At 50.5% G+C, this 17271-nt stretch overlaps 2 protein-coding genes across 4 annotated transcripts; one reads left to right on the top strand and one right to left on the bottom strand.

The window, feature by feature from the left end:
* Positions 1–1550: 1550 nt before the first annotated feature.
* On the bottom strand, positions 1551–6933 carry UROD (uroporphyrinogen decarboxylase). 3 transcript variants are annotated; one of them, XM_039238620.1, is made up of 12 exons: positions 6875–6933; positions 5486–5657; positions 4780–4880; positions 4043–4155; positions 3839–3918; positions 3700–3762; positions 3295–3492; positions 3008–3169; positions 2515–2652; positions 2253–2353; positions 2106–2172; positions 1551–1794 (listed from the first exon to the last, which is right to left on the bottom strand). In XM_039238620.1, exons 3-12 carry the CDS (start codon positions 4797–4799, stop codon positions 1633–1635), a joined length of 1104 nt encoding a protein of 367 aa, XP_039094551.1. In that variant the 5' UTR covers positions 4800–4880; positions 5486–5657; positions 6875–6933; the 3' UTR covers positions 1551–1632. The 3 variants fall into 3 exon arrangements, with proteins under 3 accessions (XP_039094551.1, XP_039094552.1, XP_039094553.1); XM_039238621.1 differs by lacking the exon at positions 4780–4880; XM_039238622.1 differs by lacking the exons at positions 4043–4155; positions 4780–4880; positions 5486–5657; positions 6875–6933 and having other exon boundaries at positions 3295–3532; positions 3679–3762.
* A 34-nt stretch (positions 6934–6967) lies between these two features.
* Positions 6968–15532, top strand: HECTD3 (HECT domain E3 ubiquitin protein ligase 3). The gene is made up of 21 exons (XM_039238619.1): positions 6968–7351; positions 7533–7693; positions 7955–8047; positions 8127–8262; positions 8546–8661; positions 8748–8861; positions 9009–9091; positions 9525–9690; positions 9900–9981; positions 10640–10822; positions 10974–11026; positions 11200–11264; positions 11422–11525; positions 11782–11901; positions 12017–12106; positions 13086–13292; positions 13576–13705; positions 13793–13867; positions 13991–14072; positions 14211–14282; positions 14465–15532. Exons 1-21 carry the CDS (start codon positions 6983–6985, stop codon positions 14547–14549), a joined length of 2586 nt encoding a protein of 861 aa, XP_039094550.1. The 5' UTR covers positions 6968–6982; the 3' UTR covers positions 14550–15532.
* Positions 15533–17271: the final 1739 nt, after the last annotated feature.

Genomic DNA, 17271 nt, shown 5'->3' with positions numbered 1-17271 from the left:
AGTTTCTACCCCTAGTGGGCAATGCCTGTCTTAGCCCTAGCTGACGTCCACAGTGTATCATGTTCCTGCTACCTTCCTGACCCCTGTACTCAGCCTGGAATTGTTATAGAAGGTAGCAAGAGCTTTCAGAAGAGTCATTTGGATGCCAGTGTCTTGGTGTTTACTGTTTCATGTTTTAGTTTCCGAGTGGGGGGGGTGGGGTGTGATAGGGAAGGGGTGGTATAGGTAGAGTGTGAACTAAGGACCTCTCTGTCTGCTTTATGTTCTTCTTTGACAAACTGTGTCACTTTTTTTCCTCCAGTAACCAGTAAGTTGTTTTCACTGTTTGTGGCTACTTAAGTCTTACTGTCCAGCCATGGGTCCCTACAACCTCTCAGCCCAATAGGTTGGTTTAAAAAAAAAAGCCACTCCCATTTCTGTATCACGTATCACAATTGCCGTTTTTTAGCAAGTGTGTGAACTCACAGTGCTTTTCTATGAATAAATCATGAATCACAGAAAATAACATTTTTCTAAAATCAGAAATTGCGTTCTCTCAATAAATGGGGCCCTTTTCTCTCTTCTGCATTGCCCCAGGCTGGGACAAGGAATTGGTTGGGTCTATAATGCAGTGGGTTCCTAGTAGTGATGGAGAATGACAAACGAAGAATTTCCTGCCCTAACACACCCCTCTCCAGAGCCCACAGGTACCTCAGATGTTGTCCCATCAATTAGGTACCACCATGATGGGTAGAAACACCAGGGTCCTGAGATAATTAGTGTATGCTCAGGAAAGAATGCAGAGCAACCCTGAGCACCATAGGTCTTTTGGCTTCAGAGCCCTTCTCACCTCAAAGATGCAGGTCTAAATCTCTAATCCTAAGCATCCTAGTTTTTTTTTTGTTTGTTTTTTTTAATGTTTTATTTATTTCCAGGAGAGAGGGAGAGAGCGTGAGCATGGGAGGGTCAGAGAGAGAGGGAGTCACAGACTGAAACAGGCTCCAGGCTCTGAGCTGGCAGTCAGCACAGAGCCCAACGCGGGGCTCGAACCCACAAACCGCGAGATCATGACCCAAGCGAAAGTCGGACGCTTAACCGACTAAGCCACCCAGGCACCCCTCTAAGCATCCTAGTTTTGAGTCTTTATGTCCTCCCCTACATTTTGGTGTCAAAGCTGAAGGCCTCTCAGTTTCTCCCTGCTCACCTAAATTCCATCTTCCTCAACAGGCCTCTCTGAAATATTCTAGCCAATTCTGTGCCCCTCTCTGATATATACTCCCCTCCCTCCCCAGACACAAATCCCTGTCAATTTGGCCTTGTATGCTGTGGGGACCCCATTTCTCTGCAAATGTCACAGCTTCAGCTGCCAGGAATTTTACCCAACCCCATTTAGCTCTCATGCTTAGAATGCTGAGAGCATAATGGTGGTGAGAGCCTACAATACATATTCACTGATATCTGAGCTCCTATGACTTGTGGAGAAGATGCAAAAAGGGGCCTCCAGGAAGGAGCAGAAGCTAAGAAGAAACTGAGGATAAGGGCAAAGACCTTTCACAAATGAAAGCATATGCTAGACTCCAACTCTGGAATTTTTATTCTCCTGGAAACAATCAATCATCTTTGTTAGTGGCCGTTGAGGGAAAACGTGTATGCTCAGTTCTGTCGAAGCAGACGTGAATATCTGTGCACGGCATCCACAAAGGCCCCCACGTGTTCTGGGTCCATGTCAGGGTAAAGTCCATGGCCCAGGTTGGCAATGTAGCGCTGTGGCCCAAAGTCATTCAGCATCTGTTGCACCAGCCGTCCAATCTCCTCCTGGGGGACCAACAGGGCACTGGCTACGGGGGGGCCAGCAAGCCCCTATACTCACTTTACATAATAGTGACACATAGACATGTAGACATGCTTCTACCAAGCAGTCATTCACTCAAAAAAGCTTACTGGATGCTTAGTATGAGCCAGGTCCTAAGAAAACACAAATCAACAACTATAAAAAGAATTCCTGCTTTCCTAGAGCTCACATAGAGGGACAAACAGATATAATAAAGGCATATACACACACAGTAATACACACAACCATGAGAGTACACAAACTCACAGACATACATAGGGACCCTGATTGATACCTCAGATGCATAGAGGGCACAGGGGTCCAGGTTGCCCTGCAAGGTCACCGCCTTCCCCACACGTTCCCTGAAAGCAGAGTCAGTGCATGTTCTGGTGATTGCACATACGGCAGCTGCACCCTCTCTACCTCACCCACCATCACTCACCGGGCTTTCTCTGGGGCCACCGTCCAGTCAAGCCCAACCACCTCATAGCCAGCTTGGGCCAGCTCTTCCAGGGCAAAATGTCCATCTTTAGCAAAGATGATCTGAGGAAAAAGGCAGATCTCTAAGGCTACAAGGGGCCTTGCTATGCCCACTAACCTATCTTGGTTCCACATCTGCTGCCCTCTAATGGTCACTTTGGTCCATGCAGTAAATACCCTGAAAGTTCCACAGGTCCACCTTCACTTACTCTTTCCATCCTTACCATGGGCACTGGTGCCAGGCCTGCCTCCTGCAGCTTGGCCTTCACTCGCTTGGCCACATCACGGATATACGGCAGTGCAAACTTATTGAAGAGTTGTGGGCCAAGATGACCTGCATGGGACTCAAAGAGCTGCAATGCCTACAGTTGGGGGTAGTAAAGAGAAATATATAACACACAAAGAGGAAGTATCTCAGGCTTCACACACAGAAAGTATCTCAAATTTTCCCTAATAACTTCAGACCCTCCTACTGCCTAAGCCTATACACCCAGTTCCATTCATAGAGTTTTGCCTTCTTCAGATCCCAGTGCTAGCTCTGGTCTTTGAATACATACAGCATCATCAATGTCAACGTCAAGGTGGGCTCCAGCCAAATTATTGCAGGCCAAGCTTCTTTCATGCCTAGCATTAAGACACTTATCCCTTCAGATCTAAAGAACTCTGCTGCTTCTTGTCTTGCTAGATCCCAGCCTGTTTCTCACCCTCAGGACCCACCTGGGCACCAGCAGCCACTTGTCCCACCATATATGGGACCAGAGCATCAGTGAGGATGCGAAGCAGCTGGTGACTAGCCTCTGGTCTCTGGTAAAGCCAGCGCTTGGCCTGAGCCATGGTGCTTGAGGTGCCACCCTCAACCATGTATGTCATCAGACTCCACTGCAAAAGGATACAAAGAGAATGTCACTGGTGTAAAAGCCAGACTGATACTTCCTTCCCTTGTGTACATCATACCAGCCAGAGTGATTTTCCCATGCCCAAATCCCTGTCACGTTCCACATTACCGGGGCACCAGCAAAGCCAATCAGCGGCACACGCCCAGCCAGCCGCTGTCGGGTGAGGGTGATGGCCTGGAACACATAGTCCAGCTCAGAGACCACTGTTGCTGGATCCCGGAGGCGTTCTAAGTCTCGCTCTTCTCTTAATGGCTCTGGGAAGCTAGGCCCTTTGCCAGGTACCATAGTCACCTCCATGCCCAGTGCCTGGAGGGGGAGAAAATATCTGGATTCCCAACCTGTAACTCTAGGAGGAAAGGCTCTGTTTAGTCCATACCAAGAAGGAAAAGGAGACTGAAACTCAGCCAAACTCCATCTTTTTTTGCCTTTTCCCCTCTGTTCAGTGAAGATAAGTGCTTATCTTGAGCCTTGACTATCTTTACCCTTTCTTACCCATCAGGTTTGAGCAGGTACCTGGGGTACAACAAGGATGTCGGAGAAGATGATAGCAGCATCCAAAGGGAAGCGACGCAGTGGCTGTAGGAAATAGAAGACAGGTTACTAGGAGGCAAATGGAGGGCATAAATTCCTCCCTTTTTTGCGGAGGCCTCACCTGCAAAGTCAATTCACAGCAGGCCTCTGGGGAGCGACAGGTGCTGAAAAAGTCCTGGGCAGCCCGAGTTTCCCTAAACTCTGCAGAAAGAAGAGGGAAGGCAGGGCTAGACCTTGAGGAACCTATGAACATCCCCCCCCCCCCCGCCCCTCAAAAAACTTCACCCTCCAAAGTTTCACCTATACTCCCAAGCCTGATCCTGACCTGGTAAGTAGCGGCCTGCCTGCCGCATGCACCAAACGGGAGTGTAATCTGTGTCTTCCCCCCAGGCTGCTCGCAGGAACGTGTCATTCTTCAGCTCTGGAAAACCCTGGGATCTGGAGATCAGGATGGGGGATGGGGTGGGGGGTACATGCCAGTAAACTAGGATAGGGGTTGGGGAAGGCCTGGGTTCTTAAGGCAAATTCATTCCAACACCACTATCTGCCTTCTCCAGGCCAGCTCCTAAGCTGTGGCTGCCCGCCCATTTTGTCTCTTTTTTGCCTATCAGATGGTGCACAAGACTAGAAGGGCCCGCGCTGGGGCCTCTATCTTACACACAATCCCAACGTCCCCAAGTTCAAAGCCAAAGCCACTAGAAAGACTGGGGGAAGGGTAATGAAAGCCCAGTATGGACTGATTGGGGTCTTTGGACCAGAAAATCTCAGGAACCTATGGGCTGGTTCCGGAGCTTGTAGATCCCCAGGCTGAGGGACAGTCAAGGAGAAATAAGAGTAGACGGTAACAAAATACGGCTTCTAATTGAAGATTAGAAAATCCTGGGGGCATCCCCTAAGTGAAAGTCTCCGGAATTCATGGGTGGAGGATTTGAGATTCCAGCGACTGGAGTTCGGTTTGGGAGCTCTCCAGGGTGGGGGAAGAGGGATATAGCGGCAAATTCTGAGTTGGAAGACTCAGATCAGAAGCCACGCTAGCCACACTTCGTGGTGCGGAGAACTCACCCCGACCCGTTCGCCTCCATGATAAGCTGTCAGCAACTGCGAGCACAGTCCGCACTTCAACCTGAATTGGAGCCTGCTCTAAGATCAGGCTCCACCCCTTCCTGGAATGAACCAAGGCCGTAGCCATGTTGAAAGTCACATGATCAGACTCTAGCTATAGCTCCTGAGCTGTCCAGGCTGCTGCCGGTAGGACCCACCCTACTTCTTTTTACCGTAAAGTCCGCTGTAGCAACGCAGCAACAAACACCGCCCCCACCACCAAGAACTTCGCTATAACTACACCTTACCGTGGCATCAAGAGTTTCCTCTCCCCTGATGCCCCGGTAATCCCGATGGTTCGGCCCAAGATTCACTTTTACTCCCACGCTCGATGATTCTAACAATCTTATGCTCAGTGACCAGGCACATGGTCGATTACAGAAACAAACTGTACAGGGAAAATGATATAATTAAATATTTATATAACCTACTAAGAGTGGGGCACAATAGTAGATGAGGAGGTTACAGTGGTGACCAAGACAGCCCCTTCCTTTAAGAAGCTACAGACTGGTGGGGAAACACACTCGGCAAGCATAATAGTAAATGTTTTATGAGGAAAAAGCTAGCAGCAGCTAGCAAGAGTTCCTCGCTTAGCAGGGGAAAGCAGTGGGGGTGTTCCAAGCAGAAGAAACAGCATGTGCAAAAGAAGACGCGAAAGAACAAATACCTATTATGGGAACGAGAAGATCAATCTGGTGGAATTAAAGAGGCTGGAGATGTCTTCAGAGTGCAGGTTATGCAGGCCCTTGTGAGATTTACTTGTCCACTTATTCTGTAGTAGGATGGTAGCATCCAAATAGCTTGGAGAGAAGGGAAGTGGGGCACTAGTTCCCAACTTCCTAGGAAGAGAGGAAGAAAAAAAAAGGAAACCTGACCAAATTACATGGTATCATTTATTTCTTTCTTAATAACTTTGATATTTGAATATCAAAGTTAATAACTTTTTTATTTGATAACTATATTAAAACAAAGTTTCCATCCAAGTGTCCATGAACAGATCAACAGATAAACTACATGTAGTATATACATACAATGGAATATTATTTAGCCCATAAAAATAAATTTTGGTACATGCTACAATATTGTCCTAATACTATGCAAAGTGAAATAAGACAGATACAAAAAGACAAATATTGTATGGTCCCACCTATGGAATATCTAGAATAGGCTAATTCATAGAGGCAGAAAGTAGATTAGAATTTACTAGGGGCTGGGAAGAGGAAGCCATGAGGAGTTCCTGCTTAAAGAGAAAGAGTTTCTACCTAGAGTAATGAAAAAGTTTTGAAAATAATTGTACTCTTAAAATGGTTAAAATGGCAAATTGTGTTACACTTTACCACAATTTTTAAAAATAAATATCAAAAGCTATTGACTTGTACACTTTAAATGGGTAAATTATACGGAATATGAATTATATCTCAGTAAAACTGGTTGCGGGGTAAAGCACAATACAAAATTTCCTTTTCCTTCATGGTTGTACTTCACCAACACCTCCTGTCCATTTTTCCCCCCTCTATCCTATCTAATCACCTTGGAGTCCTCTTCCCACCTTGCACCTTTCTTTTCATCTGGTTACAGATTACTGAGAGAAACTGGATAATGATCACCAGTATCCTAGGATTAGGAGTAACTCCCAGGATCAAGCCAGAAAAACTCAAGACTCCTGTCAATGGTTGAGGAAGGAATTATTCTTATTCTCCCAAACGTTTTAGTAACACTGCCCCTAGCATGGGAAGCCTGAAAAGATGTCTAGAAGATTTTTAAAGAGTCTTCTGGTTTTAGTATGAATAATTGGGTGCGGGAAGGCAAAAACGGGAGGCCAGAGAAGCAGAAAAATGGCTGTTGCACTGATCCAGGCTACATAGGATGGTGGTTCAATGAGGGTATAAGATGGTAGTAGCAATAGGATGAAAAAGGGGTGACTGGTCAGGTGGAGACTACTGAACTTGGGTCTGGTTGGCTGAGTAGGAGGTACGTTGGTTTGTAATAAGGTTAAGTTTCCGGGTACACAGGTTAATACGGCAGGCTCGAGGGATGCCCTTAGTCCAGAACTTACGGCGAGGGCTGGCCGAAGGCGGGGCAGATCGCGGTGCGAAGCTAGATAAGCCTTTGCGGAGGATCCAACGTCTCAACAGCCCCTGGGCTTTCCTTTTGCTATTTGGCCATGGCGGGCCCAGGCCCGGGCGCGGCTCTAGAGTCCCCTCGGCAGCTGTTGGGTCGCGTGCGCTTCCTGGCAGAGGCAGCGCAGAGCCTCCGCGCGGGACGGCCGCTACCAGCGGCGCTGGCCTTCGTGCCGCGCGAGGTGCTCTACAAGCTTTACAAGGACCCGGCGGGACCGTCGCGCGTGTTGCTGCCGGTGTGGGAGGCGGAGGGCCTGGGGCTACGCGTGGGAGCCGCGGGCCCCGCCCCTGGTACCGGCTCCGGGCCCCTCCGCGCCGCCCGCGACAGCATTGAACTCCGGCGCGGCGCCTGCGTGCGTACTACCGGAGAGGAGCTGTGCAACGGCCATGGGCTCTGGGTGAAGCTGACCAAGGTACTCCCAGGCCTGCCCTGGGCCCCGCAAAAGACCCTGGGGACAGGGAAGCCCCAGGCTGTTCCACTCCCCACCCCCATATTGAGCTGGCATTGCGTTCCGTGTTCTTTGCCTTGGGCTGGGCAGGGCGGGCCGCTGGGCAGTTCCCTGAGAGCTGTCCCCATCTTGCGCTTCTTGGCAGGAGCAGCTGGCAGAACACCTGGGCGACTGCGGACTGAACGAAGGCTGGCTGCTGGTGTGCCGACCGGCGGAGGGCGGGGCCCGCCTCGTACCCATCGACACACCTGACCATCTTCAGCGGCAGCAGCAGCTTTTTGGCGTGGACTACCGACCTGTGCTCAGGTCCTGCACCTGAAAGGGCGGGGCTTGATGCCCGATAGCTAGGCTGGGAAGGATTAGAAACTAGTCCAGCCCTACGAGGGAGGTGGGATGTGGACTGAAGGCAGAGTTAAGAGCAGGAAGGGGCGGGACCTGAATGGAGCTGGGGTGGAGTTTTTGGAGCCCTAGACTGGTGGAGATTGAGCTCTGGAGAAAGCTCGCTTCCTGGGGGTGTCATTCTGCCCAGTGATGTCTCCCCATCCCACCCCTACTCTGTGCCCACAGATGGGAACAAGTAGTAGACCTGACATACTCTCATCGACTTGGATCAAGGCCCCAGCCAGCCGAGGCATACACGGAAGCTGTACAGAGGCTACTGTGAGTGTGCTGGGGTGGGATAGGGAGGAAGGATCTTCAGGTCTGGGCCTGACCTAATTAGGGACTTGGGGTTGCTTAGCTATGTGCCCCCGACGTGGACCTACGAGTGCGACGAAGACCTGATCCACTTCTTGTACGACCACCTGGGCAAGGAGGATGAGAACCTGGGTAGCGTGAAGCAGTATGTGGAGAGCATAGACGTTTCCTCCTACACGGTGGGTGCTGGGACTCCTCCCACCCCAAGCAAGATGTCCCATCTTGCTAGATCCAGAACCCTTCACTTCTAAGTCAGGGCCAAACCCGAACCCCCACAGGCCAGACTTAGTCCGGCACTGTAGTTTGGAAGTCCTGTAGGAATCCCTAGACACTTGCTCACATACCAGCTGTGCTTTTGACCCAGCTCCATGTACTTTCTTTCTTGTGCTCCCTGGCCCAAAGCACACCTCTCAGTGCATACAGGGGGGTAAACACTGACTCCACCTCTCTGCCCTACCCCAGGAGGAGTTCAACGTGTCCTGCCTGACAGACAGCAATGCAGACACCTACTGGGAGAGTGATGGGTCCCAGTGCCAGCACTGGGTACGGCTTACCATGAAAAAGGGCACCATTGTCAAGTGAGTGGGCTCTGAGGTAGGACAGGGTGGACAGGCCACATGCCTATGAGTATACAGAGACCTATGTGCATATTCTGACCATCCAGGAAACTGCTACTCACAGTGGATACCACAGATGACAACTTTATGCCTAAGCGGGTAGTGATCTATGGAGGCGAAGGGGACAACCTGAAGAAGCTGAGTGACGTGAGCATTGATGAGTGAGTGAGCAAGATGGTCTGGGAGGGGACATGGGGCATGATCCTAGCAATGGGGCCAGGCCCCACTTGGAAGCATAAGGTTAGGTTAGAGCCCAGCAATCCCTGTAGGCAAGGGGTATTCAAAGTACCTCACATCCATCTCCTCAGGACCCTGATCGGGGATGTATGTGTCCTGGAGGACATGACCGTTCATCTCCCAGTCATCGAGATCCGCATCGTCGAGTGCCGAGGTGGGGCTTAAGGCTGTAAGGAGGGAAGGAGGGCCCCAGAGTGTAGGTAGTAGCTAGCTGGCAGTGAGTGTGGAGAAGAAATGGGGTTGGAGTTGGGATGAAGGTGATAGCTGAACTAACTCCAGGATTTGAAGCTTTGGGCCTAAGCCAGGTGGGAGGTGCCAGGTATATGCCTTCCTTAAAGCCATAGAGGTGTTTGGACTCATTCGGAAGAACTGAGTTGGGACCCTCATGCATCCCAATGTGATAGATGGAGGAACCAGCAAAGAATATAATATTCAGAGTCAGATGAGTAGCAGGGGTTCACAAAGGTCCTAAGTTTCTAGGGGACTATGGGTGACAAAAGTCTGAGCATTAAGGAACCATTCTTAGGTCTGAGGTCCAAGGAGGCAGCAGGTACCCTAGGTAACTTTGCTCTGACTCCTTCCCCCAGATGATGGGATTGATGTGCGTCTTCGAGGGATCAAGATCAAGTCATCTAGACAGCGGGAACTAGGGTTGAATGCGGACCTGTTCCAGCCAACCAGTCTGGTGCGATATCCACGCCTGGAAGGCACTGACCCTGAAGTACTGTACCGCAGAGCTGTTCTTCTGCAGAGGTGGCTGTGGTCCTGGGCCCTTCCTTTCCCCCCCATCCTGAACCTCCTGTATCTGTATAAAGGAGGTTCCCAAGGCCCTGTGCTATAAGCTGTTCCACTTCAAGAGTAGCCCCTGGCCCCTGCCTTCTGTCTTTATGTGTTGGGGAGTGAGAGGGTCTTAAATCCATGCCACTTTCTTTAGTTGCATTATCTTTGTCCACTCACCCCAGATTCATAAAGATCCTAGACAGTGTCCTGCACCACCTGGTACCTGCCTGGGATCATACGCTTGGCACCTTCAGTGAGATTAAGGTAAGTCTGGCCTGCCTAGTATTGGTCTCAGCAGTGGGCTGCTCCTTTCTGTTCATGCTAGCATTTACTCTTTTACAGAGAGTTTTTAAAACCTACTCTAGGCCTGGACCTTTGCTGGGCTCTGGGAACACAGGAAAAAAGCCAGACACAGATAGTTAAAACTTAGTGGTGGGGATGCTGTTCTCCCAGATAGTATATGAAATATAAAAGAGCTGGGGGAGAAGTGACAGCATGCACAGGGCACATTGCATGGCAGGTGCATACTGGGAGTTGCTAGGTGCTAAAGATGACTTGAGAGAAGTACACAGGTAGATGTGAGTATGACCTGGGGACGAGGCTGGAAGTGGATAGGCAAATAGCAGGCGCTGATAGCAGAGGGCACTATGGGCCAGGCTGTGAAGCAAGGACTATGTCCCAGGTCAGTGAAGCCATTGGAAAGGTTTTAGGTATGTAATGACAAAATTTGATTTTTTGTTTTAGAAAGCCCCCCTGGTGGCTGGACTAAGGAAAATACTGGAAACAAGGAAGGGGGTTGGGGGTGGATCAACTAGGCGTGGACTAGAGCCATGGAATTGGGTCCAGCCATAGAGGAAGGTTCCAGGTCCTAGACAGATACTGACTGCCTGCCAGTCTTGCTCTGGCCACCTCTCCTCACCAGCAAGTGAAGCAGTTCCTGCTGCTATCACGCCAAAGGCCAGGGCTAGTGGCCCAGTGCCTGCGTGATTCGGAGAGCAGCAAGCCCAGCTTCATGCCACGCCTGTACATCAACCGGCGCCTTGCTATGGAACACCGTGCCTGCCCCTTAAGAGACCCTGCCTGCAAGAACGCAGTCTTCACCCAGGTCTGGACTACTTGGGGTCAGACCAAGGGAGGGTCAGTAAAGGGCCTGGGGGCTGGACCAAGAGGGACCTGAGTAATGTCTTTCGGCTAGAGTGGGGCCAGATCTTGAAATAGACTTTCCTACAACTCCCTCCCCTTTTCCCTGCTCCCAGGTTTATGAAGGCCTCAAGCCCTCTGACAAGTATGAAAAGCCCTTGGACTACAGGTATGGCATGAGGTTGAGGGGCTTGTGCTGGGTTACATAAACTGTATATACCCTCACACTGCCTCTGGAACCCTTAACCATTACCCCTCTGTAGCCCCTTCACTGGCTGGTGTCTGGTGAACCATCCTGAGCCCTGGCCCAGCATGATGACAAAGATCCACCCCTTCTTATAGGTGGCCCATGCGCTATGACCAGTGGTGGGAGTGTAAATTCATTGCAGAAGGCATCATTGACCAAGGTGAGGCCCTGAGGAATGATAATAAGGCTCCTGCCTTTATAGGGGTAGAAGCTTCTTGGGTCACCAGCTAACCAAGATAGAGGACCTGCTTATTAACCCTTTATGGGGGCTGGGACTCTTGAATTCCCCAGTGGAGAGCATCTGTTTGTCATTTCAGGGGGTGGTTTTCGGGATAGCCTGGCCGACATGTCAGAAGAGTTGTGCCCTAGCTCAGCAGACACCCCTGTGCCTCTGCCGTTCTTTGTGCGCACAGCCAACCAGGTAATCTATCCCTACTTCTCAAGTTTCTGCTGCTTATCTCTGCAAACCTCCCAGGTACTGAACTACAGAGCGGGCAGAGGAGGGACTGAGTTGCATGGGGCAGCCTCTCGGCAGACAGGGAAGGAGAGGCTATTCTACAGTCAGAGGGATCATTCAGGGCCCCTGGTGGAAGGTGTACAGGCAAGTCTTTGGAGAGTCTGGGGCAACAAAGTAGGGTCCATTCCATGCCATGCTGATAGCTCTATGTTGGGAGCAGGGCAATGGCACTGGTGAGGCCCGGGACATGTACGTGCCCAACCCCTCCTGCCGAGACTTTGCCAAATATGAGTGGATTGGACAGCTGATGGGAGCTGCCCTTCGGGGTAAGGAATTCCTGGTGAGTAGACTAATCTGTACCCCTATCAGATGAGCCTGGCCCCTGGAAGGAAAAAGAGCCAACCAAACCTAGGCAGCTTAATGTGAGAATACCACAGTGATTATTTGTTCCATAGGTCCTGGCTCTGCCTGGTTTTGTATGGAAGCAGCTCTCTGGTGAGGAGGTGAGTTGGAGCAAGGACTTCCCAGCTGTGGACTCTGTGCTGGTAAGTAAGGCTGGACCTGGTGTTTCCTCTACATAGCCCCTGAAGGTTGCTGCTCCCCAGGGGTGTCCTGAACCTTCTCTGACCTCACATGTGCTTCCTCACATGTGCTCCTCACATGGCTTCAACTACTTTCTTTATTCTGGCGACCCCTAAAGCTTTACCTCCAACTCCAGCCTCTTTCCTAAGATTGGAGCCATATATGCATCTGACTGCAGGACATCTACCCCAGACAGAACCTCAGGCTCAGCACTGGGAGTTCATCACCTCCCCAGTCTACTACCCTCTAGAGGTCCCTGTCGCAGATCGGCACCACTACCCACCCCTCCCCATGCCAAGGTCCTCAGTGTCAGCCTTCACTCTTCCTCTTCCCTCACCTCCCACATTCTGTCACATCTCCCTCTGGAATCTGTCCACTTCTTCGATTTCACCACTTTCCTCCTGATTCAGGGCACCTTCCTTTCTGACACAACCAGTGACTGAAAACCTGGGTTACTATGTCCATTCTTACCCATCTGATCTCCTGTAGCCAGAATAATTCATTTTCCTCCCCTGTTTAAATCCTTCAGTGTCTCTGCTCTGGGCTTAGGGTAAAATGTAGAACCTGACAAACCTTATATGACCTCTGTATCTCTGGCCACTTAGTTCACATTCAGGCTCCAGCAAGACAGATTCCACAGGCCTTTTGCTCTTTCAATCTCTTTTAAGATATTCTCTCTCCTGACTTCCTTGTGGCCAAAAACCATCCGTCATTTAGGTTTTAACTTAGATGCTATTTCCTGCAGGATACCTTCCCTGGCAGCCAAGGAAGTGTTGTCTTGATGCTTTCATAGCCCTTGTACTGACCTCCCACTGCCCTCATTACCTGCATGGGGACTGCCTTGCCTGTCTGCCTCTTCTGTTTCCCTGTGAGCATCTTGAGAGAAAACCGCATTGTCTCCACAATGAAAGGCTGACCTCGTTGCCTCTCTCCAATCCCCAGGTGAAGCTCTTGGAAGTGATGGAAGGAATGGACAAGGAGACATTTGAGTTCAAATTTGGGAAGGAACTAACATTCACCACTGTACTGAGTGACCAGCAAGTAGTAGAGTTGATCCCCGGGGGTGCAGGCATCGTGGTGGGGTATGAGGACCGTTGCCGTTTCATTCAACTGGTACAGAAGACACGGCTAGAAGAGAGCAAGGAGCAGGTACCACCCAGAGGCCAGTAGAACACAGAGCTTTGCACAGCTCCTAATAGATGGAGCCTAGCCTAATAGGCCACCAGTACCCAATCCCAAGAACTCTGGCCCCTACCATTCCTCTGCCCTACATTCCTGCCTGTTGGTGCAGTTCAGAGCTGGCCTCTAGGGCTAGACAAAGATCATGTCATGTCCCCCATTATCTCTCTGAGTGGATGCCAAGTGCCTCCATCACACACTGAGTCGGGAGTTGTGCCCTCGTCCCTAGCCAGGCCTCTCCCTCCCTCTCCAGGTGGCAGCCATGCAGGCAGGACTGCTAAAGGTGGTGCCACAGGCTGTGCTGGACTTGCTGACCTGGCAGGAATTGGAGAAGAAAGTGTGTGGAGACCCAGAGGTCACTGTGGACGCTCTACGCAAGCTCAGTGAGTGTGGGCCAGGGCAACACAGGGATAGAGGCTTAAGGACTAGGTAGGTTGGGACCTAAGAATGAATTCTGACCTTGTCCCCAGCCCGGTTTGAGGACTTCGAGCCATCTGACACACGGGTGCAGTACTTCTGGGAAGCACTGAATAACTTCACCAACGGTCAGTAGAAGAAGGGAGAGTGATGCCTGGGTTCAGACTCCACTTAGGGGATACAGAAGCAGGGTAGACGTTGTAGACTCTCTCCCACCATTAGTGCAGGCACTGATTTCCTTCTCCATCCAGAGGACCGGAGCCGCTTCCTGCGCTTTGTCACTGGCCGCAGCCGTCTGCCAGCACGGATCTATATCTACCCAGACAAACTGGGGTGAGTGCAGGTGGGGGGTAGAGGCCCAAGGGGTTTGTGGCTGGCCTTTGCCCTCTCCCCACACGCATCCTCACATGTCAGACGCTAACTGTGTGCCCCTACAATTCTTCCTAATCTGTGGCCCCTCCACGCTCCCAGCTATGAAACCACAGATGCGCTGCCTGAGTCTTCTACTTGTTCAAGCACTCTCTTCCTACCACACTATGCCAGGTGGGTTTCTTAGGCTCAAGCCTAGAGAGTGGGGAGTGAGGGAAGGAGCGGCATCCTAGGATGGAGGAGGACTTCCAGTACTGAAGTGCACAAGCTGGAACTCCATCAGCCATCACCCTGTACACTGACCCTCGCTCTGCACCTGGTGCTGACCAACTTGACCAAGTCCCCATCTCCCTCAGTGCCAAGGTGTGCGAGGAGAAGCTCCGCTATGCAGCATACAACTGTGTGGCCATTGACACCGACATGAGTCCTTGGGAGGAGTGAGGCGGCACCAGGGGGCAGCCTCGGGCCAGAAGGACTGTGCCTGCACAGGTCCCACTAGGCGGCGCCCATGGTGAAGACTCGTTCCCTGGACTTTTGGGGTCTGCATACTCCTGACCTGAGCTGACAAGCTCAGAAAAAGACAGCATGCCCCTGTGTCTGGTTGGAGTGGGGGTGGTGGGTTGACCCTGGTGGCCCAGCCCCTCAGACCCATAAGCCCTATGTGTGCTCGGGCTTGCTTCCCGAGTTGTTTAGCCTCCATGAGAGGCAATCCCACAAGCCTAGCACAAGCTGCCAGGCCTGAGCTACTTGAAGGGGGCCTTCTAGCTCCCCACCCCATAGACTTTACTTCGGGGGGGGGGTTGGTTTTTTGTTTGTTTTTTTTTTTTTTGGTTCCCCCCTTTTTGCTCCTTGTTTTTCTCTGGCTTCAGCCTTGACTTGAAACTAAAACCTCTGGAGGGTGATGGAGGCTCCTCTCCAAATAAGGCATCGGAGACAGACAGACTGAGTGATGGCCATCCTCTTTGGTCACCTGCCCCAAGAATGAAGCAGAAGCTAAGCACCTTCTCCCTCACATACTTGTATTTTCCTCTTCTCGCTCTGTACTTGAAGTGTGATCTCTGCCCTTCCTCCAACCCAGTCTCAAACAACAAAGTGCCATCACCTTCCCTGTCTCAGAACCTACATCTTGTCAACATTAAATCACCACCACCATACCATATTCAATGCTTCTGCATCACCTCCAGCCTGATTCCCCATCTGCTGTGTCTTCCTCAAGATGGTGCAAGGTTAAAGCCAGTTGTGTCCTCTCTGAAATCTTCAGTAGCTCCCTTTCACCCAGTCAAAGCTTAGACTTTAACCCCTGCTCCTAAGACTTAACGCAGGTCCCTACCCCAGTGCTCCTCCCTTAAGGGCCTCCATGACACTCCATCAAAGAAGATCTTGCACATGGGAAAGTTTAATAAATGGATGTACTCATTCCTTCAGAATGTGTTTATTGGGCTCCTGGGGATGGCAGAGAAGGTTCTAGGACTTCAGGGCCTTTGGCTGGAAGCCAGGGAGATTGTGTGTCAAGTGGGAGTGGTGAGTCTTCACAGTGACAAGTATTAAATCTGGAGCTGAGCAGAGAAATAAGGATGCTACTGGGAGAGGGGTGAGTGGTGTGCAGAGCCTGGCCTGGCATCTTCTGGGATGGAGGAACCAGGTAGGCAGAAGAATTTGACATCATAAAAGACAAAGACGAGATGGCTGATAAACCAGCCAGGTCAAGCTTTTGACAAAAGAGACAGCAGCACAGCTAATCATTCACCAGCCACACTGCCTCCAGTTGCCACACAACTAGGGTGCAGTCTTTGAAAACAAGTACCTGGTGAGAGCTCTCCTGAGCATATAGACCCACTTGCTCCCCCACACACCCCCCACCCCACCCAGCAGGAGGAGGTGACCTTAAGCATGGTCTCAGGTGAAGCATTCACTCTCCCAGTGCTTCTCCAGCTGCCCTCTATGGCGAGTCTCCCAGCTGGGAAACTCCAGGCCTTGGCCTTGAGCCCTTCCCTCGGGCTCTGCATTCCCCAAGGCTTATCTCCCCACAACTCCGAGTCTAACACCCCAGCTGAGCCTTCTAGGCGGCCCTCATCTTGTGACTGCCTGATGCCTGCACCTTGGGGGGTCCACAGGAGACCCACCTCCCTCTTCTGACAGCCCCTTCCTGACCAGGGAGCTGGAAGGGTAAGAGCCCCAGGGGCTGCCACTCCCATCCAGCTCTGCTCTTCCCAGCAAGCTCCCACCCCCTGTGAAACCTGCCCCCTCATCCCACCTGTTAGAGGAGCATATTCCTCTTCTCATGGAAGAGCCTGGCCAGCATGTACCTGCTGGAGGTAGTCTATTTCTGTATCTGGTACTAGCCACATAAGTTTTTGGCCCCTCCTTTACCAAATTGGACTCACTATTTTGTAGCTTGCTTTTCGTTCGTTCATTCATTCATTCATTCATTCAGTGAATGCATCAAGCAACCATGTCAGGCATTATACTAGGCACAATGGAGAAAATGTTGGCTAAACAGATAATTTTTGCTCTCTTGGAATATAGTCTGATAGGAGAGAGACAATATATTAAACAAATAATTGCATAAGCAACATTTAATAACATTTGTGTAAGAGCTCCAAAGAAGTAGTGAAGGGTGTTGTTAAAAGAGCAGGGTGATACTAACCAACGGTGCTCAATGTTATGTTAAATCCTTAGAACAACTGAACACAAAGTCCAGTCAAGAAACATGTTGAGTCCTGTGTTACTGGACTATGAAGGGAAAAGAGAGAAGATACTTCAACCTTAGAGGCTTGTTTTAAGATTTTGCATTGTCAAGCCATGAAAGTGTCAAGCAAGGGAGTGACATGATTAGATCTGCCTTTGGCATCTGTGTAGAGAATGAGTTTGAGAAGGAGAGACTGGAGGCAGAGAGTAATCTAACCAGAAAATGATGGTCATTGGGGGCAAGGGGGAATACTCATTTTAACTGTTATTTTTATTGGTTGCATTTTATTACTTTTTAAGAAATTTTTATAACTTCTCATTTAAAACCCTCTACTGGGGCGCCTGCCTGGCTCAGTCAGTAGGGCATGTGACATAATATCAGGGTCATGAGTTCAAGCCCCACATCAGGCACAGAGCTTACTTACAACAAAACAAAACAAAACTGTAAATTGATATTAACGTTGTCTAAATTTTT

The sequence above is a fragment of the Hyaena hyaena genome, unplaced genomic scaffold (assembly GCF_003009895.1).
Source record: "Hyaena hyaena isolate Hyena2069 unplaced genomic scaffold, ASM300989v1 scaffold_144, whole genome shotgun sequence".
Lineage (NCBI taxonomy): Eukaryota > Metazoa > Chordata > Mammalia > Carnivora > Hyaenidae > Hyaena > Hyaena hyaena.
The sequence above is the reverse complement of the archived record's forward strand: the minus strand, read 5'-3'. Positions and strand labels throughout refer to the sequence as shown.

Coding starts and splice junctions, on each gene's coding strand:
- HECTD3 (XM_039238619.1), top strand. CDS start 6,983: ATGGCGGGCCCAGGCCCGGGCGCGGCTCTAGAGTCCCCTCGGCAGCTG. Junction 11,027..11,199: donor GAAAAGCCCTTGGACTACAG/GTATGGCATGAG, acceptor CCCTTCTTATAG/GTGGCCCATGCGCTATGACC. Junction 11,902..12,016: donor TTCGGGGTAAGGAATTCCTG/GTGAGTAGACTA, acceptor TTTGTTCCATAG/GTCCTGGCTCTGCCTGGTTT.
- UROD (XM_039238620.1), bottom strand. CDS start 4,799: ATGGAGGCGAACGGGTCGGG. Junction 3,763..3,838: donor GCTGTGAATTGACTTTGCAG/GTGAGGCCTCCG, acceptor TATTTCCTACAG/CCACTGCGTCGCTTCCCTTT. Junction 2,653..3,007: donor AAGTGGCTGCTGGTGCCCAG/GTGGGTCCTGAG, acceptor CCCCAACTGTAG/GCATTGCAGCTCTTTGAGTC.